Genomic DNA, 18,668 nt, shown 5'->3' with positions numbered 1-18,668 from the left:
GGGGAGGGAGGAGGGACCCCCCCCCCACGGAAGGCTCCTCTCCGCAGCCCCCGCCCCAGACCCCCAGCCGCCTCGGGCCCCGCCCGGGCCTATGCTCCCCTGTCCCTCCCTACTCTGCCCCATTCGGTGCCCCTTCCCCTGCCCTCCCGGCAGTCTCCACCTGGTCCCCCGGAAAGGCGCCGGGAGGAGCGTTGGACCGGGTCTCAGCTCTTCCGTTCCCGCAGGCTTCTCGTATTTCTCGGCGCGGACGCGGGGAGCCCCAGTACTGGGAAGTCGGCTACGTGGACAACACGCAGTTCGTGAGGTTCGACTCTGCCAGTGGGAGGATGGAGCCGCTGGCGCCATGGATGGAGCAGGAGGGACCGAAGTATTGGGACCAGCAGACCCAGAACGCCAGGCACCACGCACAGATTTTCCAAGTGAACCTGCAGACCGCCCTGGGCTACTACAACCAGAGCGAGGCCGGTGAGCAACAGGGCCCGGGTCCAGGTCACAACCCCCATCCCCACGGATGGGCTGGAGTCTCCCCGGGTGTCCGGGTAGGAGCGCCACGCCAAATCTGTGGAAATTCCAGTTCCCCGACCTTAGAAGAGCACCCCGAACTTTCAAGAGGTTTTACTTTATGTTTGGACTTAGTCGCTCGTCCACCAGCAGGGGTGGAGACAATCTGAGAGCTGACTGCGGGGGCAGGGCCAGGGTCTCACACCCTCCAGGGGATGTTTGGCTGCGACCTGGGGCCAGGCGGGCTCCTCCTCCACGGGTATGAGCAGTTGGCCTACGACGGCGTGGATTTCATCGCCCTGAATGAGGACCTGCGCTCCTGGACCGCTGCGGACACGGTGGGGCAAATGACCCGGCTCAAGTGGGAGGCGGCAGGTGCTGCAGAGCACTACAGAAGCTACTTGGAAGGCACATGCGTGGAGTCGCTCCGCTAGTACCTGGAGAAAGGGAAAGAGACGCTGCTGCGCACAGGTACCAGGGCCGTGGGGCCTCCCTAATCTCCCACTACTGGGGCTGGCTTCCCAACAGAAAGGGAAAATGGACTCAAGGTCAGAATACCAACCACCCAATGGGTGAGGAGAGGGAGATCCGCCTTGGTGTTCATATTCCTACTGAGTGACTCACCCAGAATCACTTTTCTCTAAAGGACAATTGAGGAATCCAGTCTCTCCAGGGAGGCAGGTGGAGACCATTCCTGAAATAACACATCAGTAGTTCCCTTTGACCCTGGCAGCCACCTTGGGAACCATGACAACCTCCATCTGAGAATATCTCCAGATATTCCAGATATCTCAGATGGAGATATTCTCCATCTGAGAACATCTTTGGACATCTGACTCTGGGTTTTCTGATTCAATCACCAGCCACACATTGTCAGGACCAATAGTGTGCTTTCTCACTTAGACCTACAGTGTCCTACCCTGGGCCATCCCTCTGTTCTAGAACTTTGCAGGATTAAAAGATCCCAAAGACTGGCCCAAAGGTCAGTCAAAGGTGACTGGACTTTGTACTTCTTCCATCCAAACCTATTGCCTGGTCCACTTCAGGATGGTCACATGAATGCCATTTCAGTGGCCCATAAAGGTAAACCCAAGTGTGGATTTTCTGATTCTTCTTCCTCAGAACCACCCAACACACAGATGACCCAACACCCCATCTTTGACAAAGAAGTCACCCTGAGGTGCTGGGCCTTGGGCTTCTACCCTGCGGAGATCACCCTGACCTGGCAGCGTTATGGGGAGGACCTGACCCAGAACACAGAGCTTGTGGAGACCAGGCCTGCAGGAGATGGGACCTTCCAGAAGTGGGCGGCCATAGTGGTGCCTTCTGGAGAGGAGCAGAAATACATGTGCCACATGCAGCATGAGGGGCTGCGTGAACCCATCACCCTGAGATGGGGTAAGGAGGGTTTGGGGGTAGAGCCTCTTCTCAGGGAAAGCAGAGACCTTCTGGAGAATTTTGGCAAAGTGAGGACTCCTACTACAGGTCTTGGCCCCTCACGTTCCTTTCCCTTTCCAGACCCTCCTCCTCCCACCATCCCCATCACCTGGATCATTGCTGGTCTGGCACTCCCTGTGGTCATTGTGTGGTTGGAGCTGTGATCTGGAGGAAGAAGTGTTCAAGTAGGGAATGGAGTGGGGGGGATCTGAGTTTTCTTTCCCACTGGGGGTTTCCTAGGTAGCAGATTGTCCTGCCTTGTTACTGTCAAGTACCATCCACACATAAGTACTTGCCTGGTCTGGAGCTGATTACTAACATTCACGCTATAGCAAGACATTTATGAAAAGGAAGGACAAATTTTTCATTTTGGTAATTCTGGTGCTGGGACCTGATCCCCAGCAGTCATAGGGCAGGGAGGAAGGTCCCTGCTGAGCATAGACCTTCAGCAAGTCTTTTGGTCCAGTAACCCCACACTTCTTGTCATGTTTCCTCATCCTGTTCTGGATCTTCAGTCACAATTCTGCAAACTTCCTTTTGGATCAGGACTAGGGAGCTTGGACTAGGATCTCATGGCCCAGCCTTCTCCAGGCTTTTGACAAGATGTTTTCTTCCCACAGATGAAAGAAGAAACCACTCTCATACTGGACGTAAGTATGGAGGGGGTGATTCCTGAGACCCCAGGGTAGTGTAGACAAGACCCCATGGGGAGCTCACCTATTCCATAGCTCCTCCTTTAGTCTCATCTCCTATGGACTCTGACCATGTCCTCTTTGTTCTCCCCTAGATGATGACAGAGGCCAGGGCTCTGGTGTGTCTCTCATGATAACTGGAGGTGAGAACTCGGAGGGCCTGATGTGGGGAAGGTTGGGCCACTAGAAACAATTTGAGCATGCAGGGGGCTGTTGAGAATGTCAGCTCTTCTGTGATTTACCTAAATTTGTACATGATCATTTATCACAGTATGAGACCAGCTTCCTTGTGGGGACTGAGCGTTCACACTCCCACTTGGTGACACCAACAATCCCTTTATGCAAAAGGTGTCAGAATGTGTCTGTGTTCATATGAGTATAATGTGAGGAGGTGGGGAGGCTGGTCAACCCTGCCCACCATGGCCCCTTCCCATACTGACCTGTGTTCTCTTCTCTGATGTGCTTTCCTGTTCCAGTAGAGGCTGGGCTGGACCATCTCCATCCCTGTCTTTATTTTGTGTTGGGCTAGTACAAATGACTTCCCTATTGAAAATGAGAATCCAGATAAGAGTTTATGTTTTTTAACACTTGGCATGTGTGGCTGATGAGGTAATAAAAGAAATTTGTAAAGTTGAGACAGCAAATAAATGGAAGCACTGAGAACCTTCCAGAATCCATGTGTTTTTTGTGCTGAGTCTGTGGCAGGTGGGGGTAGGAGTAGGCTGTGAGGAGTCAAGCAGAGACGGGGCCTGTGCCCAGTCTGTGCTCAGTGCATCATGGGCATGACATTCTCACTCTTCAGCTGAGTCATCTCTCTGCTCTCTGTCCTGCCCCTTCTGTGGAAGCTTGTCCCACCAGGACCTGTGATCACAGGGACTTGGACGTCACCTGTCACCAGGAACTTCTGCAGCCAGAGCTTGCTGTCACTGGGTCAGCCTCACCTCAGGCCTGGGTCACCACATAGCTCCCATTTGGGGGTGTTTGTTTCATGGTTTCTGTAGTATCAGGCCTGTTCTTGCTCTTGTATACTTGTCCCATTCTCCCTTGGGTGACCCTGTCAGTTATAGCAGCAGGTGTCCTTTGGGCTGTCATTCCCATAGGCCTAGGTCAGCCCCTGCACACAGGAGTCTCTCTGGTATGGAGGAATGAACTTTCAGATTCATCTATCTCTTCTCTTTCCTCTAGGGCTGTTTTCTGGATTACTATTTAGAGTCTGGAGCTAGAGAGAAGAAGAATCTGAGAGATTCTCATCCTTATTAAGCTTCAGTTAGTTTCTGCCTTCCCTGCTACTCTGGCCTCTCTCCCCACCCTTAGTTTAGTGATCCTAGTGCTGGCTCAGTTCCAAGTTCACAGATTTATAAAGCAGAGTCAAACATAGATTTCTGTGTGGTTGGAGAAAAGAATACAAAAAGCCTAAGTACGGTGTTTCTGAAGAGAACTCTGTGTGCTGTGCTGTGCACGAGAGATGGTGTAGCGGGGGAGGGCCTGAGCAGAGAGTGGGAGGGGAGGGCAGCCCTGTGAGAAGAGAGAGGCAGCCCGGATGGTGAGGTGGGTGCACATGGGGCGGGAGCTGCCTTGGAAGAGCTGTGCCTGAGACTCATCTAGAAGAGGGAGTCCTCTATCTGCTCATTCATTCCACTGATAATTGTCATGTGCCTCATACAGGACACACTATGTTTACATCTAGGACAGCTCAGTGAGACGAAGAAGAGGCAAAATGTGCTGGTCTTGGGAAGAATACATTCTAGTGGTAAGGGGCATTCTCCCACTTGTCTCTCAATGTGGGGATTGGGGCAGTGGCCTGCTTGTACTGTCAGGAATCCAGGTAAAATTTTGACTCCCCAAAAACTTGAGTACAAAGAGCCTACTATTGACTGGAAAGCTTAGTAATAAAATACACAGTTGCTTAACACATATTTTATATGCTACATATATTATATACTGTATTCTTTTAATAATTAAGCTAGAGAAAATAGTAAAAAATAGTAAGGAAGAAAAATGCATGGATGGTATTTACCGTATAAAAGTCCACATGGAAGTGGTGGTGCCCAGTACAAACCAGGGTCATTCAGAGGTGAACTGTGTCTTGTGTAAGCACAGTCCATAAGGGAAGGGTTTAATTAGGAAGTTGGCAGGAGCTGTGAGGAAGGTGACCCAGAGAGCACCTGTGCTGGGACGGGGACGATGGCTTCTTTACTCCAGGGATCAGGGGAGTCTCACTGAGAAGGTGACCTCTGAGAGATTTGAAGGACATGAAGGAATTGTGTAAGAAGAGGTCTGGGGGGAGTTCTTTCTAGGCAGGGAGCCTCCGGGGCACAAACACTAGGGCAGGAGCATGTCCTGCGTTCAAGGAAGGGTGAAGAGGCCACTGAGGCTGCAGCAGAGAGCAGGTGAGATGAGGTCAGAGGTCAGTTTCATCATGGAGGTCTGAGGACATTAGAAGGTTTTTGAGTTTTCTCTGAGTGAAATGTGGAGTTACAAGAATGAACAGATCAACATGACTGATGTTTCTTTAGCAGCACCTGTTTGCTGCTGTGCAGAATCGAGAGGGGCAAGGTAAGCAACCAGCAGAGAAACTGTAGGAAACCAGTGCAGTGTCCCAGGAGGGGGGTGTGGGCTGTATGTCATGGTTGAGAGGAGGGAAGTTACTAAGAAGTGATTGGCTGCTGGAGATATTTACAGATGGATTTTGCAGCATTTCCTAGTGGAGTCATTCTGGGTGGTGAGAAAGGAATCAAGGAGGGTATCCAGTAGTTCAGACTGCAAGTAGAAATGTGGAGTGCCTTCCTTGGAAACAGGGAAGACTCTGAAAGAAGCACATTTAGGGAAGCAGCATCGCAGTCATCCACTTTAGAAATGGTGAAACTGACTATGTCTATTAGAAATCCAAGCCAGGTTGGCGGGCGGATAGAGTGCAGGGGAGATTTGGGAGGTGATAGCATATAAATGATGTTTAGAGTCTTCAGCAGAGATGAGGTTACCAGGGGGGCGAGGGCCATAGAAGAGAAAGCAAAAGGTCCAAACCCCCGACTCCTCAGGGCTAAGCAGGCTGATCAGAGCGCATACCCAGAGTGCACTGCACAGGCTGGTTGTGCGTCTAGAAGGTACGTAGACCAGGGAGACCCAGCCTTCAGTGAGCACAGGAATTTCCCGGACTATGAAGATCTAAACAGGCTGGAGTAAAGCGTGAGATCTTGGGTTGATAACAAGGTTGGTGCTGCTGCTGCTGGTCTTCAGATCCCACATGGAGTAGCGAGCACATGGAGCAGGATCCCCACATGGCCATGCATCAGCCCCTCCTGTAGGGCTTATTACGTAAGTGATTCCTGGGCCCTTGTCAAGCACTCTAAGATGATGGGTCTGGGGGAAAGGAATGAGTATTTTGTAACAAAGCCACAAGCAATCCTGGGGCTCCTCCAGGTAGGGAAGCACTGAAGTCATTGGTGAGAGCACTCATTGTGGGAAGTTCTTATAGACACATTTAAATGCTTTTTGGGGTATACCTGGGTGGCTCAGCCGGTTGGGTATCCAACTCTTGGTTTTGGCTCAAGTCATGATCTGAGAGTCATGAGATTGCGCCCTGAGTCAGGTTTCCCACTCAGCATGGAGTCTGAAATTCTCTTCCTCTCCCTCTGCCCCTCCCTCATATGGGCATGTACTCTCTCTCTCAAATAAATAAATAAATAAATAAATAAATAAATAAATAAAATCTTTAAATGTTCTTTTTGTAGAAAGAAAAATGCAAGACATGCTGGGAGAAATGTATCTTCTCTCCTATGGGGCAAAGCAAGGCAGATTGAGGAAGTGCTTATCAGCTCAACGTAAAATCTTGGGGTTACTAAGAATGTAGGTCTTAAATGTTCACACCTCATAAAAGGAAATGGTAACTATGTGACATGATACAGGTATTAGCTAATGCTATGATTGTAATTGTTATCATTTTGTGGTATAGAAATATATCAATCAATAGATTTTTATCCTTAAACTTACTTATATGATGCTGTATGTCAATCATATCTCTATAAAGCTGGAAAAAAATATGCCTGAATTCTTGCTCTTGGAAACTCTTCCCTGCATGGGTTTCTGACTCCTTATGATACATATGTACTGTTACCGAGAGATTTAGGGAAGAGAGAGGGTATACAGGATCTTGTTTTATTTCCAGGAAAGCCACAATAAAGGCTTGAGGCTACACAGCCAGGAACGGAATCCACACTGGACCCTAGAGGTGGGCCCACATACAGCCAGTGCCCATTACTGGGTATTGATGCCACTGTCCACACCACTGACTCCCCTGAGGGAGGACACTGGATCCTGCAGCTGGGACTGCTATCGCTGCTGCCCCTGACAGTTGCAGGACACTACTGTGACATCACTCAAACCACCTGTGCCTAGTGCATGGACGCTGTCCCTATGTGTCTGTCATGTGTCCTGAGTCAAAGTCTGGCCGGTGGTCATGTGACTATTGACGCTTCATGTCATGTCCAACTGCAGGACTGGCGAAGTGGGTTCTCCTCTCTATGGATGGAGGTAGTCTCTGCCCCATCAAGATTCTTCAAGTGTGGAATTCCTTTACTTGGGAAGAGAGGTACAAGTTCTGGGAGTAGACATTGAGGGCAGGAGTGGAAAAGAAGGACAAATTTCCACGTTTGGAGGAGTGATCTGAGACTAGAACTCAACTGGGTACACTGTAGGCATTCGAGTCCTCTTGCATGAAGGAGTGACTCATAAATGGCACCTTTCAACTTATTCCCTTGATGGTTGTTATGGGTCCAGCTTTTGTGCACTCCAGTTCCTATTCACAGGTAAGTGGAGTAGCATCGTTGGGTCATGAAGTGATTGTTCAACACATCTTCTCCTAGCCTTTTTTCTTCCTGGGATTAAAAACCCAGATCTATATCACTTCAGATGATCCACATATACACACTGACATTTTACATCTCTTTATATGTGCACATATTTCTGAGGAGAGTGTCCATAATTTTATTAGGTTTTAGTGGCTTCCACAAAAGTCTAAAAAACTTCTCTATTTTAGACACTGTCCCACTTCATCTCTGGTCCATGAACAGCTAATGATCACAGTGTTTTAGCAGATCCAATGATGTGATATTCATGCTCATTTTTGTCTTGGCAATGACCAGTCTCAGACAGGAGAAAGGAGAGCTTCCTTGCTCACGCTCACTTCCAATTTCTGTATGTATCTTTCTGTGGTCTGAGTAACAGTTTACCGACCAGGGCTGGTGCACGGAAGACCCAGATCACCATTGGTTTAGGTGACTTACACTCTAGCACCTACGCTGGTGCCTAATAAATAGTAGAGATGAAAAATACTCACTGAGGATTCCATTTCCACTAACACAGTAGACTAAGTTAAGTTTAAGGCTGCCTCTTCTCCTAAAACAACTAAAAATAATAGGAAAAAAACACACAAATCATCCAAAAAGTGCAGTAGAACAATCAAGAGAATAATCATTTAGGCCAAAATTTATAAATGGGCCGTAAGCCAGACAGAAGAGTTGTTGTGATCCTTAGGGTATTTTTCAAATCTAAAAAATCTTGGTTCGGTTTCTCAGGCTTGTGAACTTCACAGAGAAGAGATAAAGCCCAGAGCTTCTTCATGTGAGCAGCAGGATAAACATCCCCTCCCTGAAAATCTGCAAACCTAGGATTCTATCCTCAGAACAGGGTAACACAAACCAAATCTCTTCTATTTTTAAGTACGAGAATATTTGGGAAACTCACAAATATGCAGAATTTAACAACACACTTCTACATAAGCAAAGGGCCAAAGAGATATCAAAATGGAAATAAGAAAATATTTTGAAATTAGTAGAAGACAGAGCATACCCAAACCTAGATGGTGTTCCTAAAGCAGTGCTCAGAGGCAAATATATAGCTGTAAATGCCTATATGGAAAAGCAACTTCTCAAAATGATTACCTAAACTTCCACATTAAGTCAAGAAAGGGGAGCAAACTAAATGAAAAGCAACCAAAAGGAAAGGGAAAAAAAGTAAAGGTTAGAGTGTAAGTTAATGAAATAGAGAAAAGAGAATAAAATAATGATATCTAAAACTGACCAAATCAAATATGATCATTTGAAAGATCAATTAAAAAAATTTAAAAAAAGAAAGATCAGCTAAACTGACAAATCTCCCACTTGACTCACTAAAAGAGTGAGAGAAATGCCCCACATTACTGGGATCAGCAATGAAAGAGGGGATATTATGACTGACCACCAAGAAATAAGGAGAATTATATGAGATCATGATGAAGAAGTATATGCCAAAAAGTTAACTTACTTAGACAAAACAAATTCATAGAAAGACACCAAAGACTAATGCTGACTCAAGAAGAAATAGACCATGTGAATGTACCTATAACAAGGTAGAAGATAGACTCAATTGTCAAAATCTATTCCTCAAAAATGCCCAGTTCCAAAATGCTGCATTTGTGAATTATACCAACCGCTGAAAGAATTAGTTACAATTCTTTACAAATCCTTTCCAAATGAAGAGGAGGGAATCCTCTCTATGAGGCTAGGATTATTCAGATACCAAAACCAGACAAAGATATTGCAAGACAAGAAAACTATACACCAATATCTCTTATGAATGTAGAAGGAAGAAAGAAAGAGGGAAGGGGGCGCCTGGGTGGCTCAGTGGGTTAAGCCGCTGCCTTCGGCTCAGGTCATGATCTCAGGGTCCTGGGATCGAGTCCCATATCGGGCTCTCCGCTCGGCGGGGAGCCTGCTTCCTCCTCTCTCTCTCTGCCTGCCTCTCTGCCTACTTGTGATCTCTCTCTATCAAATAAATAAATAAAATCTTAAAAAAAAAAAAAAAAAGAAAGAGGGAAGGGAAGGAAGGGACAGGAGGAAGAGGGGCGCCTGGGTGGCTCAGTCGCTAAGCACCTGACTTCTATTCAGGTCATGATCCCAGGGTCTTGGGATGGAGCCCCGTATGGGGCTCCCTGCTCAGCGGGAAACCTACTTCTCCCTCTCCCACTTCTCCTGCTTGTGTTCCCTCTCTTGCTGTGTCTCTCTCTGTCAAATGAATAAATAAAATCTTTTTTAAAAAAGTAGCAAATCGGATCCAGCAACATATAAAGAGTTACATATATGCCTAATGAAATTTATTCCAGGAAAGCAAGATTGGTTAAACATCCATGCTAATCAATATAAAACACCATATTAATGTAATAGGGGGAAAAAGCTACCTGCTTCTCTCAACAGATAAGCAGATAAGAAGCATTTGATAAAATCAGACACCCTCTCATGATAAAAACTCAACAAACTACTAACAGAAGGGAATTTCCTCAGATTAAATGCATTTATGAAAGCCCTTAAGCTAACATCTTACTTAATGGTGAAAGACTGGTTCTTTTCCTCCTAAGATCAAATAGAATGTCTACTCTTCCCAATTCTTTTTTTTTTATTTTTAAGATTTTATTTATTTATTTGACAGAGGGAGATCACAAGAAAGCTGAGAGGCAGGCAGAGAGAGGGGTAGCAGGCTCCCTGCTGAGCAGAGAGCCCAATGCGGGGCTCAATTCCAGGACTCCGAGATCATGACCTGAGCTGAAGGCAGAGGCTTAACCCATTGAGCCACCCAAGTGCCCCAGTCTTACCACTTCTATTAAACGTTGTGCTGGAGGGGCACCTGGGTGGCTCAGTGGGTTAAGTCTTCAGCTCAGGTCATGATCTCAGGGTCCTGGGTGCGATCCAGCCCCATGGCAGACTCCTTGCTCAGCCAGGAGTCTGCTTCTCCCTCTATTCCTTCCCCCGCTCGTGTTTTCTCTCTCTCTTTCAAATAAATAAATAAAATCTTCCAGCAAATTGTGCTGGATATTCTAGAGCAAGAAAATGAGATACAGTGCATCCTGATTGGGGAAAAACAGAAGTAAAATTACTTCTATTCACAGATGTCTTGTACATAGAAAATCCTGGAAAATTAAAAGCTATTAGAACAATTAAAAAAGTTCAGCAAGGTCGCAGGATATGAGGCCAATATAAAAAAAATCAGTTATATTTCCATACACTTAAAAAAAAACTATTTATTTTTTTATTTAGATAGAGAGAGACACAGCGAGAGAGGGAACACAAGGAGGGGGAGTGGAAAAGGGAGAGGGAGAAGCAGGCTTCCCGCCAAGCAGGGAGCCCGACACAGGGCTCTATCCCAGGACCCTGGGATCATGACCTGAGCCAAAGGCAGATGCTCAATGACTGAGCCACCCAGAAGCCCCTCCATACACTTGCAATAAGTAATCCAACAATGAAATTAAGAAAACAACTCCACTTACAATAGCACCAAAATGAATAAAATAATCTATTTCACAAAAGAAGTGCAAAAGATGGACTCTGAAAACTACAAAACATAATTGAAAGAAATTTAAACACATCTAAATGGAAAAATGTTCACAGATCAGAAGACTTAATATTGTTTAAATGGCAATGTTCTCCAAATTCATTCATAGGCTTAACACAATCCCTATGGATACCTAACTAGCTCCTTTTTTTTTTTTTTTTAAAGATTTTATTTATTTATTTGACAGACAGAGACCACAAGTAGGCAGAGAAGCAGGCAGAGAGAGGAGGAAGCAGGCTCTCCGCTCAGCAGAGAGCCCGAGGCGGGCCTTGATCCCAGAACCCTGGAATCATGACCTGAGCCGAAGGCAGAGGCTTTAACTCACTGAGCCATCCAGGTGCCCCTAACTAGCTCCTTTTTAAAAATTGACAAATTTTTAAAATTTGATTTTTTTAAAAAATTGATTTTAAATTCGCAGGAAAATTCAAGGGAGTTAAAATTGTCAGTCTTTAAAAAGGAGACCAAAGTAGTGGGACCTCCAATTCAAAAAAGTCAAAACTTGTTGCAAAGCAATGGTAAGATGATGTCAGGGGATTGCTTCAAGATGGCAGATTATGAGGATCCCGAACCCATCTCCTTCCATGGACACAACAAAATTACAACTACAAGTGGAATAATCTCCTCTGAAAAAGACCCAAGCCTCCACAACAAAAGATAATAGGGCAGCATCAAAACAGGTAAGAGAGGCAGAGACACTCTTGCCAAAACGAAAAAAACCCACCCCAGGGACGCCTGGGTGGCTCAGTTGGTTGGACGACTGCCTTCGGCTCAGGTCATGATCCTGGAGTCCCGGGATCGAGTCCCGCATCGGACTCCCAGCTCCATGGGGAGTCTGCTTCTCCCTCTGGCCTTCTCCTTGCTCATGCTCTCTCTCACTGTCTCTCTCTCAAGTAAATAAATAAAATCTTAAAAAAAAAAAACAACCCAGTCACAAGAATCCAAAATATGGAGGAATCGCAAAAATGCAAAACTTTGCTGAGAAGTAATGGGTTTGTGCTCTACACCAGGCACTAAGCCCTAGGTCCTGCACCGGAGAGATGAGCCCCTAACATACCTGGCTTTGAAAACCAGGGATTATATTTAGGAAAACCACAAAACTACAGGGAGTGAAGAACTTACTCTTAAAGCCTGTGTATGGAGCCTGTATAATCTCACTTACCTCAGGACTCAGTTTAAACACCAGTTGGAAAGTGCCTAGGATTTAGTAAGGAGACCCACTTACTAATCTTTGTTTTGTTTTCATTGTAATTGCAGTACAGTTAACATACAGTATTATGTTAGTTTCAGGTATGTAATAAAGTGATTCAACAATTCTCTGGTAACCATCAGTTTGTTCTCTATAGTTAAGAGTCCACTTTTCGGTTTGTCTCCTTTTTCTTCTTTGTCTTTTGTTTCTTAAATTCTAAATATGAGTGAAATCATAATGGTATTTGTCTCTCTCTAACTGACTTATTTCACTTAACATGATAACCCTCTAGATCCATCCATGTTGTTGCAAATGGCAAGATTTCACTCTTTTTTTATGGCTGAGAAATATTCTATTGCATATTTAGCTCACATCTTTATCTAATCATCTGTCAGTGGATACTTGGGCTGCTTCTATAATTTGGCTAAATAATGCTGCTATAAAACATAAGGATGCATATCATCTTTTTGAATTAGCATTTTCGTATTCTCTAGGTAAATACCTAATAGTGGAATTATTGGATCACATGATAATGCTATTTTTATCTTTTTGAGGAACCTCCATACTATTTTCCATCATGGCTGCACTAGTTTGCATTCCCACCAATAGTGCACAAGGATTCCCTTTTCCCCACATCCTCACCAACACTAGTTTTTTCTTGTGTTGTTGATTTTAGCCATGCAGAAGAAGAAAAGGTGTGTGATGATATCTCACTGTGGTTTTGATCTCCATTTCCCTCATGGTGAGTGGATACTGAGAATCTTCTCATGTGTCTGTTGGCCACTGTATCTCTTCTTTAGAGAAATGTCTGTTCATGTTTTCTGCTTTTGTTCTAATTGGATTACTTGTTTTTTTGGTGTTAAGTTGTATCAGGCTTTTTAAAAATATATTTTGAGTACTAACCTTTTATTGGACATGTCATTTGCAAATAACTTCTCCCATTCAGTATGTTGTCTTTTACTTTTGTTGACTGTTTCCTTTGTTGTGCAGAAACTTTTTATTTTGATGTATTCCCACTAGTTTATTTTTGCTTGTTTCTCTTGCCTCAGGAGACATACCTAAAAAAATGTTGCTGTGGCCAAGGTCATAGAAATTACTGCTTGTGCTCTTTTCTAGAATTTTTATGGTTTCAGGTTTCATATTCGATCCATTTTGATTTTGTTGCTCCTTAACTCATTTTGAGCTCATTAATCCTTAATCCATTTTGAGTTTATTTTTGTGTATGATGTAAGAAAGTGGTCCAATTTCATTCTTTTGCTTGTAGCTGTCCAGTTTTCCCAGAACCATTTGTTGAAGAGACTTTTTCCCATTGCATATTCCTGCCTCCTTTATCGAAAATTAACTGACCATATAATTGGGGGTTTATTTTTGGGTTCTCTATTCTGTTCCTTGACCTATGCATCTGCTTTTGTGCCAGTACCATACTCCTTTGATTACTACAGCTTTGTAATATAACTTGAAATCTGGGATTGTGATACCTCCAGTTTTGTTCTTCTTCAAGACTGCTTTGGCTATTTGGGGTCTTTTGTGGTCCCATTCAAATTCTAGAATTACTTGTTCTTATACAAATTTCTTAAAGATTTTATTTATTTGTTTCACAGAGAGAGACACAATGAGAGAGGGAACACAAGCACAGGGAGAAGTAGAGGGAGAAGCAGGCTTCCCACAGAGCCCGACGCTAGGCTCAATCCCAGGACCCTGTGATCATGTCCTGAGCCGAAGGCAGACGCTTAATGACTAAGCCACCCAGGCACCCCTCTTCTATTAATTTCTATGGAACAAATTATAAATTTGTTAAATTAAATTATTAATTTATTATAGAAATACAATAGTAATATTAATTTATTATATAAATAAAAGTACATAATATATATAAGAAAAACATCCAAGATTATTTCCATAAAGGAGAGTACTCATAGGGCAAAGCTCATCATTTTATTTGGAATGAGGACAACCATGTTTGGTTATAGAACTGTTCCTGCCCTTACATACTAAATCTACACATCAGTTCTCTGACTTCTAGCTCTCTCCTTCAGATCCAATTTGTTGACTCTACAGATTATCTACCCCAGGCTCTGAACTTATCTATTTCCTACTTACCACCTCCACGATGTCTTCATTTTCCACTAGAACCAGCCTTGAATCCAAGGTTATTACGTCATCCCCTCTTCATCCCCATTGCACCCTCTTATCAAAATCTCAACCCTGGATCCACGCAGCTCCATTTTCTCCAGACAGAGCTGAGCCATGCCAGGAGAACCACACAAAAGTACCTACTGGTGTCACAAGACATTTCACGACCCCCGTTGTCACCATGCCCCCATGCAACCCAGCAATCATTCTGTGTTTCCCTCGTGAGGTCTCTCTCCTATTCTCTGCAGCAGCTATTTCAAACCTTCATCTTCTTCCCCTGTCCAATCCCAATGCTCTGCCTTCCAGTTGGAAAAGATCCTTTCCAACTTCAATAGAATAAATCAAACTATCAGTAGGAAAAGCCCTCAACCTCTCTCTACCATATTTTCAGACTTTCCTCTCCAACTATATTCTATTTTTTTCTTCTCCCCTTCTGAAATATAACAAGTCCTTATTTTTCACACCCTTCCTAATGCAGAGCAAATGGTTGTTTTGCCCCCACATGTCACTAAAACAGCTCTTCCAATGAAATCCCGGATGCTAATCCCATTGATATTTTTAGTTCTTGTCTTACTTGATCAAACAGCAAGCTTCAGCTCTGTTAACCACTCCCTAATTCCTGAAATGTTCCCTTGCTGTATGAGTCAGTGTTCTCCAGAGTGATAGAACCAATATGATATAGGTAGGTAGGTAGGTAGGTAGGTAGATAGATAGATAGATAGAAAAGAAGAAAGAAAGAAGACTTAGTATAAGGAAATAGCTCATGTGATTATGGAGGCTAACAAACTCCAGGATCTGTAGTTGGCGACTGGAGACTCGGGAGAACCGATGGTGTAATTCCAGATGAAGGCCTACAGGCTAGCGACCCAGGAAGGGTACATGTTTCAGTCTGAGTCCAAAGATGGGGGAAAAAAAAAAAACACATCCAACTCAAGGAAGTCCAGCAGGAGGAACCTCCCACTTACTTAACAGAGGGTCAGCCTTTTATTCTATTCAGGCCTCTCACTAACTTGATGGGGACTCCCACATAGGGGAGGGCAATCTGCTTTTCTCAGTCGACAGATTCAAATGTTAAATTCATCCGGAAACACCCTCACAGACACCCAGAATAGTGTCTGACCAAATGTCTGGCATCTCATGACCCAATCAAGTTGACACATAAAATTAACTGTCACATTTGCCTCTGAGATATACCACCACTTATTTCTCCTACTGTTTGCCTACTACCCTTACTTGGTCTTTGCAGGTGGCTCCCCTTCTGTATCACTGGTCTTCGGTGTTCTGTTTGGGACATTTTTCCTTCAGCCTCCTCTCCCTGGGGGATTTTATTCTCCCTTATAATTCCTGGCACTATCTGTACACATTTGTATCACCAGTCCAGGTGTCACCTCTGAGCTCCCAGCTCTAGGTGGAGAAGTCTCAAAGCCCTTGTGAGACAATTCCTCCATCCCCAAGCAGTAGCTGTCTCATGTCCTGCCTGATGTGGATAGCAATTTCATACAATCGCTTGATAGGGCACTTCTTTTAATCGCAAGTGTCAACTACAACGCTTACTTGAGTGCACTTCACACATGGATTTTTCCACCCTTGCATGAAAGATCTTGAATCAACAGCTCTTCTGCTCCAGCACTTATGCTCTCCCAGTTTGCGAATTATTTATCTTGACAGCCAACTTAGTGCATGTTGGAATGGATGTAGGTCTGATATCATGTGGCACACTGATTGCCTTTGGGCATCATGGTAAATTCTCAAATCCACCTGCTAACAGTTGAATTCCTAAAAGCAGCTATCTAGGACTACTTTATTTCTAGCCATTGCTATGGAAGATGATGTCCAGAAGACTATCTGGAAAAACTAAAATGTGTGTGGACTGTGGAGGGGAGCATACTAATTAGCACGCATAGGGATTCACACCATGCAATTTTCTTTGGGGCATTATCAAACTCAACAATCCCCACACAGAAATTCATGCTTGACCAATATGTTTCCCCAAACATTTTCCTCTTCCTAAGTTACTTCAGTGAATAATCTCACAGAGATCATTGTCCAAGGCAGAAACCGAGTCACCACCCTAACTCTAGCCTCTCCCTCATCCCCATATCCAATCAGTCAGAAGTCTTGCTCAACATACCTGCTAAATATCTGTGAAATTCTTCACTTCTCCCCATCCCCACTGCTAATGCCTTACTTAACTCAGGATATCTAACCTCTTGCTTGGATTACTGGAATTGCTTAAGTGGCCTCCCTGGATCCTTTGTTTTCCCATCTCTATCTAACCTACCCACCACACAGCAACCAGATTGATCTTCCCCAAACAGAGGAAAATGTCACTCCCCAATTCTAACCTCCAATGATTGGTCGCTGTTCTTAGAATAAGGCCCTAACTCCATACTAGGGACTGGTCACTTTGGCAGCTACATTTTCACTTCCACCAATGTGTGTCCCCTTGGGCAAGTGACTTGATCTCTCATGACCTCCATTTTCTCATCTCAACAAAATGGAATTATAATGGTTGAATTAACAAGAGTTAATTCTTTTAAAGTGCTGGTAACAATGTTACTTATCTATCATTAACTAATACTATTACTTTTCTTTTAGAAACTTTACAATCCATTCACACAGAATCCCTTTCACTTCTTCAAGGAGGCCATGCTCTCTTTCACCTTCATGGCTTTCCACTTATCTCTACCCAGAATACTTCCTTCTCCCCTCCCTCACCCTACTTTCTCCTCATCCTTAACCTGGTGACCACTAGTTGTCCTTCAGGTCTTAGATGTCTAATGCTCTAGGAAGACTTCTATGCCCCTTAGTCTGTGCCTGTGCTCTCTTGACTCCTAGTACTATTACTTTTTCTTTTTTTTTTTCTAATGACTATGAGAACTCAGGTCGCTGATCAAGTGGGGATGCAGGGTGTGGCATGGCATCTGCCTTCTCTCTAGGCTTCCAAGATTAGGTCTAGCCCCAGTGTTTATGGGACTGATGGTCAAAAGAAGCTTGAAAAACTGGATATTCTGAAAGTGTCCATGGTTCCAACGGTGACTAAGTGTGGCCTAGAGTTGTGGGGAGGGCTGCTCTGCCTCTGCAGGGACACCACTGCCATCCTGGAGCAATTCCAGACTGCCAGGAAGGAGATAGCATTCTTGGCCTGACTAGTGGCTTTTTCATGAGAACTGGGAAGACCCAGGGTGAGAAGGCCTTAGGAACCGTGTGGGGAGACGCCAGTGATATCTGACATCTGACATCTGATAAATGTTTAACTGGCTATCCTTGTGGGGTCAGAGGGGGCTCCAATTTGTGGCATTTTGCCATATTTCCATGATGTAAATAATCTCACCATGACTGATTTCAAACTACCAACATGGCCTCACTGAAGGTAGAATTAGGAAGAGACACACACAATGAGCTCTTGTGAGTCAGGGCACCACTGGGAGAGGCCTAGGTAAGGAGCTGAGAAGAGTCATAGGTCGGGAGAGTCCTCACAGCTAGGCATAAACTCACAAAGGCACATGTCCTAGAAATCTGCCTGGTCTCACCCATCTCCAGGCTCAGTGTGGTGTCAATACTTACTTCAGACACATTTGGGTGTGCCTACCTGGGCTGAGGTCCTGTCACCTTGAAGCTCCCTCAGTGGTCACCTAGGTGACTGCCTACATAGGGCTATGATGGTCTCATACAGTTCTGAGGGGGTCTTCTGGGCCTGCCTCCCATGCTGGGAGGGCCAAACTTGCCTCAGAGATGTTCTTGACGGCCCCTGGCTAAAGCAGGGAGAGAGCTACATCTTAAGGGGAGGCAAATGGATGGAAAACACTCTGGCGACCGAGGTCCTGAAGGTATGAAATTTCAGCTTTATATCTTGGAGTGGATCCAGTCTGACGTCTGAGGAATGTCAAGACACATCCCATATGCTAGCTCCATAGGCAGCACTGTTAAACCCCTCCCACAGGAATGTAGTAAAGCCTTTCTGGGAAACTTTTGACCCCTCCTAGAACAGACTGTAGGCTCACAGCAGCTTTTTTTGTGCCATACCCCAAACACCTAGAGCAGGACCTAGTCAAAAAATGGGTATTCAATAACTATTACTGAATCTACTGGAAACATCCAGAATTCAAATGGCCACTGTCTGACAAAAAAGTTACACCAGATTAAATCATTCACAGAAGCCAAAGGGAAATGTGTAGTGGAGACAGTGGGTCTGGAAATTAGATCTGAGGTGGGGATCTGCTTTAGAATTTGGTAAGGAAACACAAGCAGGAAATACACATGGAGATTAAAGTAGTGAGCTCTGGTAACTCCTAGTGGGTACACTGCTCCTGGGTGGTACAGACAAGAGAAATACAGCATGTAGATATGGAGCAGCT

General features: G+C 44.7%; 1 protein-coding gene across 7 annotated transcripts in view; it reads right to left on the bottom strand.

The window, feature by feature from the left end:
- Positions 1 to 603: 603 nt before the first annotated feature.
- RNF8 (ring finger protein 8) overlaps positions 604 to 18,668 on the bottom strand; it is a 51,780-nt gene continuing 33,715 nt past the window's right edge. Inside the window, exons 8-11 of one of the 7 annotated variants that reach the window (XM_082732277.1) lie at positions 3,071 to 3,173; positions 2,048 to 2,103; positions 1,126 to 1,195; positions 917 to 938 (exon numbers count right to left, since the gene is read on the bottom strand). In XM_082732277.1, coding sequence (XP_082588403.1) covers positions 932 to 938; positions 1,126 to 1,195; positions 2,048 to 2,103; positions 3,071 to 3,173 — 236 coding nt within the window. In that variant the 3' untranslated portion in view covers positions 917 to 931. Of the gene's footprint in view, positions 939 to 1,125; positions 1,196 to 2,047; positions 2,104 to 3,070; positions 3,174 to 18,668 lie in introns of those variants that run through there. The other 6 variants (XM_082732282.1, XM_082732280.1, XM_082732278.1 and 3 more) reach the window with 6 other exon arrangements.

This window comes from Mustela nivalis (genome assembly GCF_964662115.1).
Source record: "Mustela nivalis genome assembly, chromosome: 5".
NCBI lineage: Eukaryota > Metazoa > Chordata > Mammalia > Carnivora > Mustelidae > Mustela > Mustela nivalis.
The sequence above is the reverse complement of the archived record's forward strand: the minus strand, read 5'-3'. Positions and strand labels throughout refer to the sequence as shown.